The sequence below is a fragment of the Sorex araneus genome, chromosome 3 (assembly GCF_027595985.1).
Source record: "Sorex araneus isolate mSorAra2 chromosome 3, mSorAra2.pri, whole genome shotgun sequence".
In the NCBI taxonomy this organism is placed as follows: Eukaryota; Metazoa; Chordata; class Mammalia; order Eulipotyphla; family Soricidae; genus Sorex; species Sorex araneus.
The window spans coordinates 170,706,286-170,724,853 of NC_073304.1; the positions used below are offsets into that span (position 1 = coordinate 170,706,286).

Sequence of the window (18,568 nt, forward strand, 5' to 3'; positions counted from 1 at the left end):
GGCTTGGGGAACCATTTGGGGTGCCGGGGATCAAACTTTTGTCGGTGTATGCAAGGCAAATACTCTGCCCACACACAGTACTACATTTTCCAGTTCTAGAACACTGACTTTTAATAGATTTCAGGGGGGGTCTGAACTGCCGGAAGTTATATGTAGTTCGTGCACCAGTGCATACAAAGGTGCAAAGTTTTTTTCATATCATGCATGATTATAAAACTAGACCTTTGGCTCTTGGATACTTAATGATTACATGTAAATAGTGGCTCAGTTGCTGTTTGGGGCAGGATTTGTGTAGTCCAGTAGACACCAGGAAGTTTGTTTTATTTCTTGAGTTCTTTATATTACACTTCTTAAAGAACTTTAGGGGCCAGAGAGATAGTACAGTGGTAAGTGCTTGCTGTGCCATTACTGTGGCCAGCTTGGTTTTGATTCCCAACACCCCATATGCTTCTCTGAACCCTGCTAGGAGTGATCCCTCAGCACAGAGCCAGGAGTAAGCCCTGAGCGTCCCCCAGGTATGGCCTCCTTTATCCCCACCCACTCCCCCCAAAAAAAATATGAAACAAAAAAACAATTTTAGGGCTTGTGAGATAGTAAAGGGGTTAAGGTGCTTGCCTTGCAAGTTTGTTTCTTTTTTCCTTTGGCTTTTTGGATAAACTGGCAATGCTCAGGGATTACTCCCAGCTCTGCACTGGGAATTGCTCCTTGTGATACTTGGGGGACCATATGGGATGCTGGGAATCCAACCCCAGTTTGATTTGTGCCATCGCATAGGGTCCTCCCCCTAAGTAGTGCCAGGGGTGACTCTTGAACAAAAAGCCAGAATTAGGCCCTGAGATGCACCAGGTGTGGAGAGTGGGGGGAGGAATGGGGGAGGGGACAGGGAGACTTCAGGGAAAGTGGCTGTCATATGGAGTTACTAATTTTCATTTTAACCACATGGGTGCGTTTCCTTGTCTTCTGCATAGACCTTCCGGCCCGAGCAAGGCTTTGAAGCTTGGAGCCAAAGGAAAGGAAGTAGATAACTTCGTGGACAAGTTGAAATCTGAAGGTGAAACGGTCATGTCCTCCAGCATGGGCAAGCGCCCCTCGGAAGCAGCCCAAGTGCACGCCCCGCCCATTAATATGGAGAGGTAATACACTATGAATTCTGCTTTTTTAATTTCTCCTGATACAAAGGACAGAGCGTATTCTAGGTATCAACATGAAGTTTAAATTTTTCTTCTTGAATATATGAACCTAATATAAACTGTTTGGGGATTTTTATTTTGTTTGGCTCATTTTTTTGTTTGGGGGCCACCAAAAAAAAAAAAAACCCAGCAATGCTCCAGCTCTGTGCCCAGAAATTAAGTCCAGGCAGTGCTTGGGGGGCCATATGGTTTGCCGGGGATCGAACCCAGGTCAGCTGTGTGCAAGGTAAGCACCTTACCCTCTATACTAATACAGAATATTTCGTTTTGTTTGTTTTTGCTTTTTGGGCCCATCTGGCAATGCTCAGGGGTTTCTCCTGGCTCTGCACTTAAGAATTGTCTCTGACAGTGTTCAGGGAATCATATGGGATGTCAGAGATTGAACCCCGGTCGGCCACATGCAAGGCAAATGCCCTACTACTGTACTATCACTCCAGCCCTGCTGTACAATATTTTGATGTCTCATATCACGAATGTGGTGACTACTTTATGGTGCCAGAAAGGCAGGACTTGACAGGCAAGGTGTCTGAACCTTATCCCTAGCCCCCTGCTTGGGGAACTTCGGGTGAGAGGGCACGCCCAGTGGTTTTAGAGGCTGCTTCTGGCTCAGGGTTGGAGAGTTCTGGTACTGGGAATTGAAAGCAGACCTTGTTAGTCAACCCTTCGAGCTATATCTCCAGCCCCAGGTGATAGACTTTTCTTTGTTTGTTTTGGTATTTGGTGCATACCCAGCAGTGCTTAGGAGTTACTCCTGATTCTGCCCTCAGAGCTCACTCCTGGTGGGCTTGGGACCATATGGGGAACCAAAGATCGAGCCCAGGTCAGCCACATGCAAGGACAAACAAGCTGTACTATCCATCCGTACCCCCAGGTGGTAACTTTTTTTTTTTTTAAATGTTATTAAATCATCATGAGATAGTTACAGACTTTCATGTTTGGGTTACAATCACACAATGATTAAACACCCATCCCTCCACCAGTGCACATTCCCCACCACTAGTATCCCCGGTATACCCCTCTTTCCCACCCTCCCCCTGCCTCCATGGCAGACAATATTTCCCATACTCTCTCTCTGCTTTTGGGCATTATGGCTTGCAACACAGACACTGAGAGGTCATCATGTTTGGTCCATTATCTACTTTCAGCACACATCTCCCATCCCGACTGATTCCTCCAGCCATCATTTGCTTAGTAATCCCTTCTCTATTCCATCTGTCTTCTCCCCTCCTCTCATGAAGCAGTCTTCAGCCATGGGGAAATCCTCCTGGCCCTTGTATCTACTGTTCTTTCTTGGGTGTCAGCCTCATGAAGTGGTAGCATTTTATCTGATTGATTGATTGATTTTTGGGTCACACCCGGCAACTCCTGGGTCTACAGTCAGGAATTAATCCTGGAGGTTCTCAGGGGACCATATGGGATGCTGGGAATTGAACCCGGGTTGGCCGTGTGCAAGGCAAATGCCCTACCCGTTGTGCTATCACTCCAGCCCCGAGGTGGTAACATTTTTAAGTGTTAAGTTTTTGGTTTCAGATTTGGGGCCGGCCTACCAGGGTTCCCGGATACCACATATGGTTCCCCAAGCACTTTGAGCAGTGATCCCTGAGTATATGCCTCAGGGTGTGATCCCAAAGCACAGGGGGAAAAAGAGAAAAGCTCTTTTTAAGTTGTTCTCCTTTTTTGGCCCAACTGCCTAGCATTTACTTTTTATTTGTTTTTTGGATCACACCCGGCGTGCTCAGGGGTTACTCCTGGTGGTGCTTGGAGAACCATGTGGGATGCTGGGGATCAAACCCATGTTGACTGTGTGCAAAGTAAAATCTATCTGCTGTACTGTCGCTCCGGCCCCTGTGAATATATTTTAATGAACTTGCACTTGAACAAGCTTCAACTGATGGAATGTTTCTGGGCTCTTCTATTATAATCTAGTATTTGAGTGAATCAACTTTATGTATTGTTTTGTATGGGTGAGAATTTATCTGTAGGATGAGCTAGTACTGATTGAAGGATAAATTTTTTTTTTTTTGCTTTTTTTTTGGGGGGGTCACACCCGGCAATGCTCAGGGATCCCTCCTGGCTCTGCACTCAGGAATCACCCCTGGCGGTGCTCAGGGGACCATATGGGATGCTGGGAATTGAACCCGGGTTGGCCTCATGCAAGGCAAACGCCCTACCCACTGAGCTATTGCTCCAGCCCCTGAAGGATAAAATGTTTTGAAGTTGGGTAGAGTAGCATCACTTCAAAATAAATTGAGGGGCGATAGTTTAGGGGATAAGGTTCACCTTTAGGAGTGATCCTCAGCACCTCCAGGTATGGCCCCAAGACCCCAAAACAAAGTAAGTTGTTGTTAGTAGATTACCCTTAAACCTTAAGGGAGGGGGTTTTTGATTCCTTCATCTGGAACAAATGTGTTGCTTTTTCTATACAGCGTACACATGAAGATAGAAGAGAAGATCACATTGACGTGTGGGCGAGACGGAGGGTTGCAGAACATGGAGTTGCATGGGATGATCATGCTTCGGATCTCTGATGATAAGTTTGGCCGGATTCGCCTCCATGTGGAAAATGACGACAAGAAAGGGGTGCAGCTCCAGGTGCGAGAGGCAGCATTAAGACTTTCGTTTGTCTGCCTAGCAGTCTTTTCATTGGAGAATTTTGGTATTGGGGGGGACAATATCCTTTGATGCTGGGACCAAACATGAGGCCTCCCATGTAATTTGCATGCACTTCAGGCCTTTTGGGGCCTTTCCCTGTCCCCCAGTAAAGTTTGGTTGTATCACTGCTGCTTTTCTACATGCATTGGAAAGGGATCCATTTCTCTCAGGCAGTGGCACTCTTGGACAGTCAGTCTCTTTCTGAGCTGACTGAGGGTGATTGATGGCAAATAAATTAAAATAACCTTTAAATATTGGGATTCGATGAAAGATCACTTTGCAGTCTAAGAAATGGCTTATATGCACCAGTAAAGCAAAGAGATGCTTCTCTGTCATTGCTTCGTAAAGAGGGAAATAATACTGGGTATTGTTTGAAGTAGTTTTCTTTGTTTCTTTTTTTTTTTTTTTGCCTTTTGGGTTACACCCAGTGATACTCAGGGGTTACTTCTGGCTCTGCATTCAGGAATTACTCCTGGCGGTGCTTGGGGAACCATATGGGATTCTGGGAATTGAACCCAGGTCGGCCGCATGCAAGGCAAATGCTCTACCCACTGTGCTATCACTCCAGCCCCGAAGCACAGTTTTTAAAAACAAGTTTTTATACTTTATAGGGGACACATTTGACTAAAATAGGTTTTTTTTGTTTTTTTTTTTTTGGCTTTTTGGGTCACACCTGGCTCTGCACAGGGGTTACTCCTGGCTCTGCACTCAGGAACCATCCCTGGCGGTGCTCAGGGGACCATATGGGATGCTGGGAATCGAACCCGGGTCAGCCGCGTGCAAGGCAAACACCCTACCCGCTGTGCTATCGCTCCAGCCCCCTAAAATAGGTTTTGTCACTAAATTTATTCTTTCTGCCACTGCGTAATCTTCTAGTGCTTGTTTTGCTACCTGAAAGGGACTATCTAATGGTAGCACTGTAACACTGTATTCCGGCTGTTCATTGATTTGTTCAAGCAGGCACCAGTAATGTCTCCATTATGAGACTTGTTACTGTTTTTGGCATATCTGGCATATCAAATACACCACGGCTAACTTGCCAGGCTCTGCCATGAGGGCGGGATACGCTTGGTAGCTTGCCGGGCTCTCCGAGAGGGAAGGAGGAATCAAACCTGGGTCGGCTGCTTGCAAGGCAAATGCCCTACCCGCTGTGCTACCGCTCCAGCCCATCTAATGGTATGCTTGGTTTTTGTTTGACGTTTTGGGCCACACCCAGAGGTACACAGGACTTACTCCTGGCTCTATGGTCAGGTCACTCCTGGCCTGGCACAGAGGACCATATGTAGTGTTGTGTACTATCTGTTATTCCCTTTTTTTCCTATCGCCTTCCCGTTTTTAAAACTAAAAAGCTTGTTATAATGTATTTAAATGATATTGCTGTATATACATATATTTATATATATATTTTTTAAATTTTGCTCTTTGGGGTTACTCCTGGCTCTGCACTCAGGAATTGTTCCTGGCGGTGCTCGGGGGACCATATGGGATACTGGGAATCAAACCAGGTCGTCCGTGTGCAAGGCAAATGCCCTATCTGCTGTGCTATCACTCCAGCCCTAGTACTGCTATTTATGATTTGATGTACATCTTATTATTCCCAGATTGCCCAGCCACCCCCCCACCACACTCCTCTGCCACATCCCATTCTATATATATATATTTTTTGGCTACACTGGACTGGAGCAATAGCACAGCAGGTAGGGCATTTGCCTTGCACGCGGCTGACCTGGATTTGATTCCTCCGTCCCTCTCGGAGAGCCCAGCAAGCTACCAAGAGTATTTCGCCCGCACGGCAGAGCCTGGTAAGCTACCCATGGCGTATTCGATATGCCAAAAACAGTAACCACAAGTCTCACAGTGGAGACAGTGCAACAGTGCTGTTGGCTACAGCCAGAAATCCTCAGGAGCTGTGGCTGGTTCTTTGCTCAGGCCTGACCTCTGGTGGGGCTGGAGTTGAACCAGAATTGGTCTCCTGCAGAACAAGTGCCTTAGCCTCTGTACTGTCACTCCAGCCCAAGGACAGGAATTTTGTTCTTAGTTGTTGTGAGGGCCACACATGCTGCAGATAATGGGCTGCTACGGCCATGTACATGCAAGGCACAGCCTCTATTCCAGGTCCCTCCAGCCCCCAAATTGGAATTTTTTACATACCTTATGTTCCCTATTTTATTTTATTTTATTTTATTTTATTTTTTTGGTTTTGGCCCACACTTGGAGATGCTCAAGGTTACTCCTGGCTCTGCACTCAGGGTGGTGCCCAGGGAACCACACAGGTGCCGGGGATCAAACCTGGGTCAGCTGCATGCAAGGCAGATGCCATACACGCTGTGCTGTCGCTTTGGCTCATGTTCCCTATTTCAGATGCTCAGACCCTGGACTTTGTGTGAGCCGGGGGTATTCCTCGCCTGTGTTCCCTATTGGTCCTAAGAAGTTTTCTCTGCCCTTGTCCTTTTAGACCCATCCAAATGTGGACAAAAAACTTTTCACTGCAGAGTCTCTGATTGGCTTGAAGAACCCAGAGAAATCATTTCCTGTCAACAGTGACGTGGGGGTGCTAAAGTGGAGACTACAAACAACAGAGGAGTCTTTTATTCCACTGACAAGTAAGTGCCTCTGGCCTCCCCACTAGGCCGGTCTGCACCCAAGGCTGCACTCGCCCTGCTCTTACGCACTTACCATTACCAGAGGGAGAGAAAAGAAATAACAAAGGTATTCGGGTTGCTGGGCCACAGCCAGTGTTGCTCAGGGCTTATCCAGTGTCTTGCAAGGCTCAGGCTCCCACATGTGTGCAAGGCAAGTGCCCTACCTGCTCTACTGGCTCTCCCACCCCTCCTGGCAAGATCGACAGAACCACCTTTCCGGGTGTCCGCGGTGCTGCATTGTGTGTGTTCGCCCATGTGTGTTCCTCTGTGTTCGGCTCGGGCTCTGCCCCTGAGCAGCTGTCTCCGGCCCTCTCAGGTTAACTTTGTTGTTTTGGTTTGGTTTGGGGCTGTACGAAGCTCCAGAGTTGTTCCTGGCTGCTCTCCGGGGCCCTGGTGTGCCAGGGATGGACCCTAGGCCTTCTGTGTGCGGAGCATGCACGAAACCCTGTTGATCCATTTCTCTCTGGCCCATCTTTCAGTTGTGTTTTTTTTGGTTGGGGGAGGGGTGGGCAGGGTGGGGGTTGAGCTGGGTGTTCTGGTGTGGGCCACACCCAGCAGTGCTCAGGGCTTACTCCTGACTATGCCCAGGAGACCCGTGGGGGTGGGGGGGTTGAACCTGGGTCAGCCGCAGGCAAGGCTAGTGCCTTACCCACCTACTGTCCATCCAGGATCCAGCTGCGTATTTTTTTTCCTTCTTTCTTTTATGGTTGACTTGCATGTCTAAAAGCTTTAGTTTGAAACCTTTTTTTTTTTCCTTTTTGGGTTACACTCAGGAATTATTTCTGACAGTGACCAGGGGAGCATATGGGATGCTGGGGATTGAACCCAGGTCAGCCGCTTGCAAGGCAAAATACCCTACCCTCTCTGTACTGTGGCTCCAGCCCCTAGTTTTGAAATTGTTTTGCTCCTTTCTATCCTCCTCCCCCTTACCCGTGCCCCCTGCCCCCCCATGCTGTGTCCAGCCCTTGAAGCTGTAGTTCTTTTTTTTTTTCTTTTTTCTTTTTTTCTTTTCCTTTTTTTTTCTATTTTTTTGCTTTTTGGGTCACACTGGCAACGCACAGGGGTTACTTCTGCACTCAGGAATCACCCCTAGTGGTGCTCAGGGCACCACATGGGATGCTGGGAATCGAACCCGGATCAGCCGTGTGCAAGGCAAACGCCCTACCTGCTATGCTATGGCTCCAGCCCCTGTAATTCATTCTTAATAGTTTATATTAGAATGTTTCAGGTCCGCAGCGTGATTGGTTGCCTGCGCTTCTGCTGCCCATATTCTGATCTGCCCGCTTCACTTTTTCCTCAGTTAATTGCTGGCCCTCAGAGAGCGGAAATGGCTGTGATGTCAACATAGAGTATGAGCTGCAAGAAGAGAATTTAGAGCTGAATGATGTGGTCATCACCATACCGCTCCCGTAAGTGGTGTTCCCGTCTCATGCGTTTTCCCTGTTGGGCCTCTGGAACTTATTTTGCAGGTTCATTTGGAGGCGGCTCTTAGTCTGCTGCTCTAAATGTCTTTCTATAATAATTGCTTAATTCGAAGACTTGTGATAGGAGTCGTCTGTATCTAGAGTAACTGTCACTGGATGTGACACTTCTGTGACATTCTGGAAATGCTGCTCTTGGAGCAGAAACCAGGTAGAAAGGAGAATGTATGTGACTTCAGAGGGACACAGGGGAGCATTGGGGCGATGATGGAAATGTCCCGTAATTGTGATTGTGATGGTGCATGCTAGGGTTGCATCCAGTTGTCAAAATTCAGCGAGGCGGCCCGAGTGGTAGTACAGTGAGTAGGACACTTGCCTTGTATGCAGCAGACCTGGGTTCCATCTCCAGTGTCTCAGATGATCTCCTGAGCACCATCAGGAATAATTTCCGAGGCAGAGCCAGGAGTGACTCCTGAGCACTCCCCCTCCAAAAGCGAAGAACAAGATGCAGTGAGCTCTGTACCTCAGATTCTTTTCTGATGTTTCTTAGTTCCTCTTTTGTTTGTTGGGCCCACACCTGGCCACTCTTGGGGCTTACTCCTGGCTCTGTGCTCAGAAATCACTCTTAGCAGAGAAAGCTGTGTGAGTGGCACAGGCTGAGCAGGGGCGTGGTGGGGGAAAGAAGGAAATCACTCTTGGCAATGCTCAGGGGACCATGTGGGGTCCCGGGACCCAACCTGGGTGTGCCATGTGCAAAGCTGTGTGTACTATAGCTCTGGCCATTTTCTTAGTTCCTGTAATAATGAAGATGTCCAGGAGGAGGAGCTACTTGACAAACTATTTTGCAAGGGTTTTTTTTTTTTTTTTTTTTTTTTTTGCAGTGGGTGAGGGGCAGGGGTGCTGGGGGATGCCATACACTGATGTGCTCAGGACTTTCCTTACTGTGCACAGAAGTCATTCCTGGAGGCTGGAGTGATAGTACAGCAGGTAGGGCATTTAATTCCTGAGTGCAGCCAGGAGTAACCCCTGAGCATTGCCCCAGGTGTGACCCAAAAAGCCAGAAAAGAAAAAAATCATTCCTGGCAATGCGCAGGGAACCAAGTGGGGTGCTGGGATTCAAACTTGGGTCGGTCGCATAGAAGGTAAGCACCTTATGTGCTGTACCATTGCTTTAGCAAGTTTGTCGGACATAAATTTTATTTTTCACTTGTTCTCTAAACTTTCTGCTAAAAATTGGAATTTATTCTCAAGCAAACTATATCTGGAACAAAATACATCATTTCAATAAATCTTCTAAAGTTTTATTGACCCAAGTAACATATAATCAGCTACATATATTTCAATTATACCATTTGGTGAGATTTAATATCACATTTGAGATAATGAAAATGTCCATCTGCCCCCCAAAACTTTAGTAGCTTTGCACTTGCACTTGGATTCGATCCTGGCACCACATTTGTTCCCCCCAAAACCCAGTAGGAGGATCCCTGAGCACAGAACCTTGAGTAAGCCCTGAACACCACTGGGTATTGCCTCAAAAAAGTTCGAATAAGTTTTTGTTTGAAATTTTGTTTGAAATTTTGGAGGTGGAGTGCTCACCTGGCTCCAAGCACAATGGGACACCAGGTGTGACTAAGGATCTGAACCTCACTGTTTCAGCTCTCCAGCCTTAAATGTATTCTTTTTTTGTTTTAATTTTGTCTTGGTGTCATATGTGGCAGTGCTCAGCAGTAATTCCTGGCATTGCTTGAGGGACCATATGGGATGCTGGGGATTGAACCAGGTTGAGTGCATGTAAGGCAAGTGCCTTACCCACTATACTATTTTTCTCTGGCCCCTTAAATTTTTCCTTAGGCTCTCTTTAACTTAGATATTACTGTAGAGAAATGACACAAATTCAGTTTTGTTTTTTTTATAAATTTAGGCCGTGTCACATCCACTTTAATCATCCCTTGTTTTTTGTTTGCTTGGTTTTGGGGCCACACCCGGCGATGCTCAGGTTACTCCTCACTCTGCATTCAGGAATTATTCCTGGTGGTGCTCAGGGGACTTTATGGAATGCCAAGAATCAAATCCAGACTGACTGCTGCAAGGCAAGCACCCTACCTGCTATACTATGTCTCTGGCCCATCTCTTTTTTTTTTTTTTTTTTTTTTGCTTTTTGGGTCACACCCAGTGATGCTCAGGGGTTATTCCTGGCTTTGCACTCAGGAATTACTCCTGGCAGTGCTTGGGGGACCATATGGGATGCCGGGGATCGAACCCGGGTCGGCCGAGTGCAAGGCAAACGCCCTACCCGCTGTGCTATCGCTCCGGCCCCCCATCTCATTTTTGTTTCAGGGGGCACACCCAATAGTGCTGGGGACCCTTGTTCCCAGCAGTGCTCAGGAGCCATTTTTCGGGTCCTGCTTTAGTCATTTTTATTTTCATTTCTTTAAAAAAAAAAAGTGCTGAGGAGGATTAGAGAAAGAGTAGGTTCTGTTCCTGGCACTGCATATGGCCCCCTGGGCACCCCTGAGTGTGACCTCCCCCCAAAAAACAAAACAAACAAAAGTGCCGGGGCTGGGATGTAGATCAGTGGTAAAGCACTGCCTTGAGTGGCATGTATAAAGCCCCGGTTCAATCCCTGGCACCACCAAAAACAAGCAAACAAAAGGAATGTGGACTTTTGGTTCCCTGAACACTACAGGTACTCAAAAAAAACAAAATGCCAAAGCTATAGCACAGCAGCTTGCCTTGCAGGCAGCCAACCTGGGTTCTATCCCTGGCATCCCAAACGGTTTTCCAAGCCCTTTAGTTGTGATCCCTGAGCACAGAGCCAGGAGTACCCCCCTACTACCACTGGGTATGGCCCAAAAATAGAAGGAAAGAAGATGGCTGAGCAGAGAGATGGCTCAAAGGCTGTTCCTGATGGGGGCAGGTTCCATCCCTGTCACCCACTGTTCCTGTGCAGCACACTGGGAGTGACCCCATCACCCAGAAGGAACACGCATGGTACTTTGTTACCAAGAGGAAGGTCCTGGTCATGCCCAGCAATGTTCAGGGATTACTTCTGGCGGTGCTTGAGGGACCATATGGGATGCCTGGGATTGAACCCAGATTGGCTGCATGCAAGGCAAACGCTCTGCCCGCTGTACTATCCCTCCAGAACCTCGCCTGAGCCATCTTGCACTCCACACCCGATACTGTTTCCAAAGAGGTCGCTGCCTTAAGCCATTACATGCTTGGACTTGGTGGCTGACTTTGGTGGCTGGTGTGGGTTTGGTTTTGTCAAGATTTATTTGACTAGACTATTTTTAGGTTGCCACAATTTTTGGGGCTTTCAGTCTGCCCTATAATTGTGGTTATGGTGGTTTCCTGTGTCGTAGTTGAGATTTCACAACAGTCTCCAGAAGAGACCCTTAGACATTTTACCCCGTTATCTAGAACTGATCTGATCAAAATTAAAGATAGGGATTGGGGGTCAGAGCAATAGTACAGTGGGTAGGGCACTTGCCTTGCACACGGTACAGTCTCTGGCATCCCATACGGTCCCCTAAGCAGCACCACAAGTACCTGAGCACAGGGAGAGGAGTAACCCCTGAGCAGCACTGGGTGGGTAGCTCAAAAAAAAAAATGCAGTTGTACAGAAGCAGATGTGGCAGAGCCGCCCGAGTGATACACAGGGTTAATTGTGCTGCACCAGCCTTGGAGTTTTCTTTGTCTCCCTGTTTACTCTGCCTCTGACAAGAACATGGAATGCCACTAGTGAATTAAACTATGGTAAATTTAGACTGTGTAGGAGTAGGTGACACTGGCTGCCAGCCGTGTGTGGGGTGCGAAGTACAGCCTCACTGGCCCTGTTTGTACTATGAAGTACAGCCTCACTAGCCTGCCTGTACTATGAAGTACAGCCTCACTGGCCCTGCTTGTACTATGAAGTACAGCCTCACTAGCCTGCCTGTACTATGAAGTACAGCCTCACTAGCCCTGTTTGTACTATGAAGTACAGCCTCACTAGCCTGCTTGTACTATGTGTCTCCTTCTCCTGGCATCCTCTGTTTCCCAGGCAGTGTTGCTTTCACTTAAACAATAAAAGCTTCACTTCCTGCATTGTGAATTACATAGACTCACGGGCTAACCTACAGTAATTTCGGAAGCGTGCTAAAATCGCTTTGTTTTTGTCTGCGTGGAGGCCTCTCCTGCCACTGTTTGGCCCGTGTCTCACGGGCCCCAAGGCCTCTTCCAGCAGTACTTGGGGCCTTGCCACGCCCCGGGTCAAACCCAGGGGCATGTGCTCTGCTACTTCTGCACGTCCCTGGCCTTAAAGTCTTTGGAGAACATCCTCGTAGAGGTCAAATTCGCCAGAATGCCCACAGAGTGGTAGTTCAAGCTTTTTCCCCGGTGACCACCTTTCCCCCGGGTTGTCATCTGTGCTGCAATTGCTTAAAATTTCTCCTTGAAGGGCTGAGGACTCAACTCTTATGATATCTTCTGCTGTGTATGGCCCTAGTGTCTTCCAGTCACTGTGGGGATGGTACCCCAAATCCACCTGCACTGAGTACTTAGGTATGGCCGCTGAAAAATAAAAAAAAAAAGAAAAGATTTTGTGGGCTGGAGTGATAGTGCAGTGGGCCTTGCATTCGGCTGACCGGGTTCCACCTACAGCATCCCATGGAGCTTCCAGAGCCCTCCAGGAGTGCTCCATCATCCCGAAGTGCAGAATCATTTGGAAACCCCAAAAACCATCTATGTCCCAACAACCAGGGGAACGGAAAGACCTGAGATATAATACAGTGTGTAAGGAACTTGCCTTGCATGTAGCCAATCTGGGTTTGATCTCTGGCACCCCATATAATCTCCCTAGCTCTGTCAGGAATAATCCCAGAGCTAGGAGGAAGCCCTGAGCACCACTGAATCTGACTCCTAAACCAAAAATAAATAATAAAAATAAAAGTTTAAAATTTCCTTCGTGGTATGGGGCCGGAGCGATAGCACAGCGGGTAGGGCATTTGCCTTGTACGAGGCCGACCCGGGTTCGATCCCCGGCATCCCATATGGTCCCCCAAGCACTGCCAGGAGTAATTCCTGAGTGCAAAGCCAGGAGTAACCCCTGAGTATCACTGGGTGTGACCCAAAAAAAAGCAAAAAAAAAAAATTTTCCTTCATGGTAGGGCATTAGATTAGTGATTCAGAAATTTGGAAATAGGGCCGGAGCGATAGCACAGCTGGTAGGGTGTTTGCCTTGCATGCGGCCGACCCAGGTTCGATCCCCGGCATTCCATATGGTCCCCCAAGCACTGCCAGGAGTAATTCCTGAGTGCAGAACCAGGAGTAACCCCTGAGCATCGCTGGGTGTGACCCAAAAAGAAAAAAAAAGAAAAAGAAATTTTGGAAATATATCCAGATTCATGAGGTTGTGTCCCCTGCTAGCCCTAGATCTAATCTGCAAGTTGGAGCATCCCATGGGCACTTGTGCCCGCGATGTATCAGCGCACACATGCGTACCTACAGAGGAATGGCTGTAACCTTGAGCTAAGGTGGTCGGACTTTGTTTCATCCTCAAAGTTAGGGACAGGCCGGAGAGATGGACCAGTGGGCAGGGCACTTAACCTGGCACACCGCAGGGCTGGGTATGATCCCCTGAGCCTGCCAGGAGTGGGCCTAAGCATAGGCCTGGAGGAAGCCCTGACCTCTATGTGGCATGGCACAAAAAAAGCGAAGAGAAAGTTGGGGCTAGAGGTATAGTACAGTGGGGAGGGTGCTTGCTCTGCACACAGCCGGCCCGGGTTCGATCTCTGGCATCCAATAGAGTTCCCTGAATGCCGGCAGGAGCAATTCATGACTGCCGAGCCAGAAGTAACCCCTTAGCTTCACTGGGTGTGGCCCCCAAATAAAACCATAAAACGAGTAGGGAACCTTTTTTTGAGGGTCTCTTGAGACTGGGCCTCCTTGATAGGGCTCTCACTGTGGGCAGCTCGCCTGACAAGACATTTTTCCTGACAGATCTGGTGTTGGTGCGCCTGTGATTGGTGAGATTGATGGCGAGTATCGACACGACAGTCGGCGAAACACCTTGGAGTGGTGCCTGCCAGTGATTGATGCCAAGAATAAGAGCGGCAGCCTCGAGTTCAGCATCGCTGGGCAGCCCAATGACTTCTTCCCTGTCCAAGTCTCCTTCATCTCCAAAAAGAATTACTGCAACATACAGGTAGCCCGTTCTCACAGACACCGTGTGTGGGACGCCCTAGAGCAGGTAGTTGGGTCCATAGCAAAGCACGTCTTCGGGTCCCCTGAAGATGGCATGGCTGACTCCTTCTGTGGTCTTGGTGAATTTCATCTCCCGCTGCCCTCGGTTTTCCCTTGATTAGTCAGAGAAATTGAGTATAGTGAGGACTGCATATGGAAGTACCTGTGGAGGCCAGAGAGATAGCTCACCTGGCTGACATGCCGGGTTCAAGCCCTGCCACCTCTGCCATTAACCTAGAACCATGGGTGCAGCATCAAAAAATGAAACTTGATTTCATTTTCATGAAATCAGCTGACTCAATGATTGGGGGCTAAGTGGTCTTCTGCATAGGATGTCATGAATCGCATGCTACCTCATTCACTGCCGTTCTATGTCTCGTGCCTCATCTGTCAGGCAGGGTGGGGTAGCAGGGTGGGGTGCCTGGGGAGAGAAGTCGAGGGCACCCCAGAGGTTCACACATCTCGGTTTGTTTCCCCAGGTTACCAAAGTGACCCAGGTAGATGGCAGCAGCCCCGTCAGGTTTTCCACAGAGACCACCTTCCTAGTGGATAAGTACGAAATCCTGTAATCCCAAGAAGAGGAAACGAAAAGGAAAATTTTGAAATTAATAAAGAAGAAGCCAGCAGTGGCTGAAGAGTTTTTTTCCAAATCTACAAGCCATTGGAGACCCTTTTTTTCCCCGACACGATGCACGATTCTCTGCGCGCAAGGACCCTCAACCTCACCGTCAGTGTTCTGGTGTCACAGAGACATTCATTGGCAAAGAAATGACCCAAGCATGTGGGAAAGGCTGCTGATTTCTTTGGCAGATTTTCCTGGCTGGCAGGAAAGCGCGGCCTTTGGAGAGTGCCCCCACTTAATCTACCTTCTCTGCCTTCGCCTAAGTTGCTCCTTTATTTTAATCCCTAAATTGACATTTCCTACTTCTTTCTTGTTTTAAGTTTTCTCCACAGAAACTTTTTTAATCTTTCATATTCCTTTTCATTTTTCTTCCTAAGCATTGAATCAAGCATCGGGCCCCTCTGTCCGGAGGCTTCATATGTGTTTGGCACTCCTAGAGCCACTTCCCTTAGTCCATTCGCAATTTGGGAACAAGGCAGGTGTAAGGGCCACGGGACCTTCAAGTTCAGGGCTAAGGATGTCTATGGCCTTTCCTTCCATTCAGTCACTCCTCCCACCAGCCCCCTGTGCCAAGTTGATCTGCGTCCCGGCTCCCTCCAGTCTAGACCAGTACTGTGGACCTGCTGGTGTCACTTGAAGCGTCCAGGTGTCACAGGGTAGCCCCTAGGGCCTCCCCCTCCCCAAGACGGCTGAGAGGAGAGTGTTCTGTCCAGTCAGGACTTGTCTTTCAGCCACAGGTAATCTTGTCCACTGCGGGTACTCCACGAGTGAGTACTTAAGCTAAAGCAAAGTCATGGCTCGTCCGTTGTCCTTGTCCTTGTCGCCCACCCACGCCCCTCGAATTCAGCGTGACTGTCCTCCAGGCTGGGGCTGTGGGCAGGCCTTTCCTTTCTAGCAGGGAGGTGAGGAACTCGGGGACAGTGCTCCGCGTGTCTGCCAGTCGTGGGCTCTCAGCTATCGAGAAAACTCCCATCTCCACCCTCAGGGTTTTGGCATCTCAAGAGGCAGCTGAATATCGGTCTCCAGGGGTCACTGGTCAGTTCTTGGTTTCCTTCCAGCCTGTCTGCTCCTGTTGCCCAAGTCCTCCCTTTTCCTGCCCGAAGCCTTTCCCGATGTATGTTATCTTGTGCTGACAGTTTCTCAGCCCTGTGTGTCCAGTGAAAAGGAGACCCTCACTGGCCAGCCCGATGCTGTGGAGCCAGTGCTGCCAGGAAGGGCAGATGAGTCCGTGCCCTCCACGTGCAGCTGTTTGAGGGTGCCCAAACATCTGGCCCTGCTGCAGAGGGTGCCTTGTCCTAGAGTACAGCAGTCACACATGGCCACGGGTGGGATTGTTTGCCAAAGAAACTCTAGGCCTTTCCTTTCCCGTTACTGCATCAGAAGAGTTCTCTCCAGCTTGGTGTCCACGTGAGGTTTCTGAGGAAGGGGATGGGGACAAAAAATCTGTCACGTAGTGAAGCAGGCAAGAAATCTTATTAATCCAGTTTTGTTTGAGAGTTGCTTGTCCATATGATTTTTTAAAAGTCAAGTTTAGTTTCACAAAAAAATAAAACAAAAAAACTTTTTCTGAAATTACTTTTGGGGTAATATTTAAAACGAGAGAGGTTTTGTAACCCTGTAAAATACATAGGGAATAGAACATTCCAGTGTACACAGAGAAGGCAAATTCTTTAATCAAATAAAGAGTATTATAAAATGAGTATTCATCCCCCCGCTCTCTTTGTGTTAGGGTGGCTGAAGTTTGCACACTTGATTTGGGGGTTCACATGCCATTTTTGGTTGCTACTTGCAGCACTTACAGAACAGGGCAGAGAAGAAGGAAAAAGGTAATGAGATCCTACTTGGCATGTGGGGCAATGGTGAGGACCAAGCCCTTGGTCTTAGGCGAAAGAGAGAATAACAGGCGTTATGGATTTGCCTTGCGTGCACCGACCCCGGTTCAATCCCAGCATCACATGGTCCCCCCAAGGCCCTTTGGAAGCAACTCCTGAATACAGAGCCAGGAGTAGCCCCCGAGCACCACCAGGTGTGACCCAAACCCTGACACCTCCCCCATGTTCCCATCCTCCCCCAGAAAAACTTGCTTCCTGTCCATCAGGCAGATTCTCTGTTTTGGAGCCATCCCTGATCCCCCATAAAATGAGTGTTTATTAGACTCACCGCATACTTCGGTATCTGCTGGCTGTTTCAGGATAATGTAATGGGAGCTAAGATGACAATTTAATGATTAGTTTTTTTAAGAGAAAATTATCTCTGAGTATTTGTTTTCTTTCCCATGTTTTGGGTAAGTACCTCATTACATCTTCGTTCATGCACATATGTCTCCGGGCAGTGTAACTTTCGAGTTGGATGCTGTTCCGAATGGGGTACTCCAGTCCTTGGGGGTTTACTGTCAGTAGCTGTTGTAGAGGCAGGAAAAAATGAGGCTTCATATCTTGGCTCCTCTTCCCCGTTAGACAAACAGTGATAAGAAGTAAATGATCCAGCGATGAGTAATGGACGCCCTGGGAGTTGTTAATTCCGTCCAAGTTGTTAATTCCTTCAGACATTTCCCCCCCCCCCCCATTTCACTGGGAAGACTATCGAAAATCACCAAGTTTTAATTGAGTTGAAAACTCCACAGTTGAATCTTAAGAGAAACAGAAAATATCCACTCTTGCGTGACTGAAGTGTTCTTTGGCTCAGAGACTAACTCAAGTGGAAGAAGCAACCAGAGACCCGAAGCCCTTCCTCAGCCTCCGCAGCTCAAGTGCCATTCCTTGGCTTCTAGTGAGGGAGACGAACAAAATCATTGGATCTGCTGCAGCATGGAGTCGAGGCTGTAGTTCCTGGGCTGATTCCCACAGGGAGGAGGCAGAACCCTAACCCCTCAGTAGTTGTTTTCTGAAAAATGTCTGTCAGGCACTGTCGTTCCCAACTCGAGCTCTATCACCTCTGTGTGTCTCACAGGGAAACCACTCTCTGTTCATTTTAAGTTGCTCACACTGCATAGGCTGAAAGACCGCTGGGCTGTTAACAGAATCCCTTTCTTAAGAGAGTCTGTCTGGCAGGTTTATGTAGAGGCAGAAAACCAGCGGGAGGGGCTGGAGAGAGCACAGCGGGGAGGGCACTTGCTTGCCAAGCATGCGCCTAACTGAGGTTCTATCACCAGCATCCTGTAGCTAAGTTCTATCACCAGCACTCTGAGCTCACCAGGATTGATCCCAGAGTGCAGAGCCAGGAGTAAACCCTGAGCACCACTGGGTGTGGCCCCCAAACAACAAAAAGACATGGAGGGGCTGGAGCAATTGCACAGTGGGTAGGGCATTTGCCTTGCATGCGGCCAACCCGGGTTCAATTCCCAGCATCCCATATGGTCCCCTAAGCACCGCCAGGTGCAATTCCTGAGTGCAGAGCCAGGAGTGACCCTTGTGCATTGCCGGGTGTGACCCAAAAAGAAAAAAAAAAAAAGACATGGAGCCCCCATCTAAGAAGACAAATAGAAGTACAATCAACCACTGAACCATTCTTAACGCCATTTTTTTTTAAGACATGCTAACTACAAGTGATACTCTGTGGACCTCCTTGGAGTTAAGGGGAACCTGAGGAATCACAAATGGAAGCAGAAACTCAACTGACTCTGTTTCACTATGTAATTGGGGGATGGGGTGCCACGCCCAGCAGCACTTGGTGCTATTCGTGACTTTGTTCAGGAATAACCCGGGATGGTGCTTGGGGAACCACCGGTGGTGGTGGTGGGTATCGGAACCCACATTTGTGGCATGCAAGCCAAGCACCTTACCTGCTGTACTATCTCTCCAGCCCCTCTACTGC

The 18,568-nt window shown here is 48.4% G+C and overlaps 1 protein-coding gene across 1 annotated transcript in view; it reads left to right on the plus strand.

Annotated features, from left to right (window-relative positions):
* The window catches only part of ARCN1 (archain 1), a 30,415-nt gene extending 13,960 nt beyond the window's left edge, over positions 1–16,455 (plus strand). Inside the window, exons 5-10 of the mRNA XM_004604729.2 lie at positions 969–1,133; positions 3,617–3,782; positions 6,298–6,445; positions 7,785–7,893; positions 13,891–14,095; positions 14,613–16,455. Coding sequence (XP_004604786.1) covers positions 969–1,133; positions 3,617–3,782; positions 6,298–6,445; positions 7,785–7,893; positions 13,891–14,095; positions 14,613–14,702 — 883 coding nt within the window. The 3' untranslated portion in view covers positions 14,703–16,455. The remainder of the gene's footprint in view (positions 1–968; positions 1,134–3,616; positions 3,783–6,297; positions 6,446–7,784; positions 7,894–13,890; positions 14,096–14,612) is intronic.
* The last annotated feature ends 2,113 nt before the right edge of the window (positions 16,456–18,568 follow it).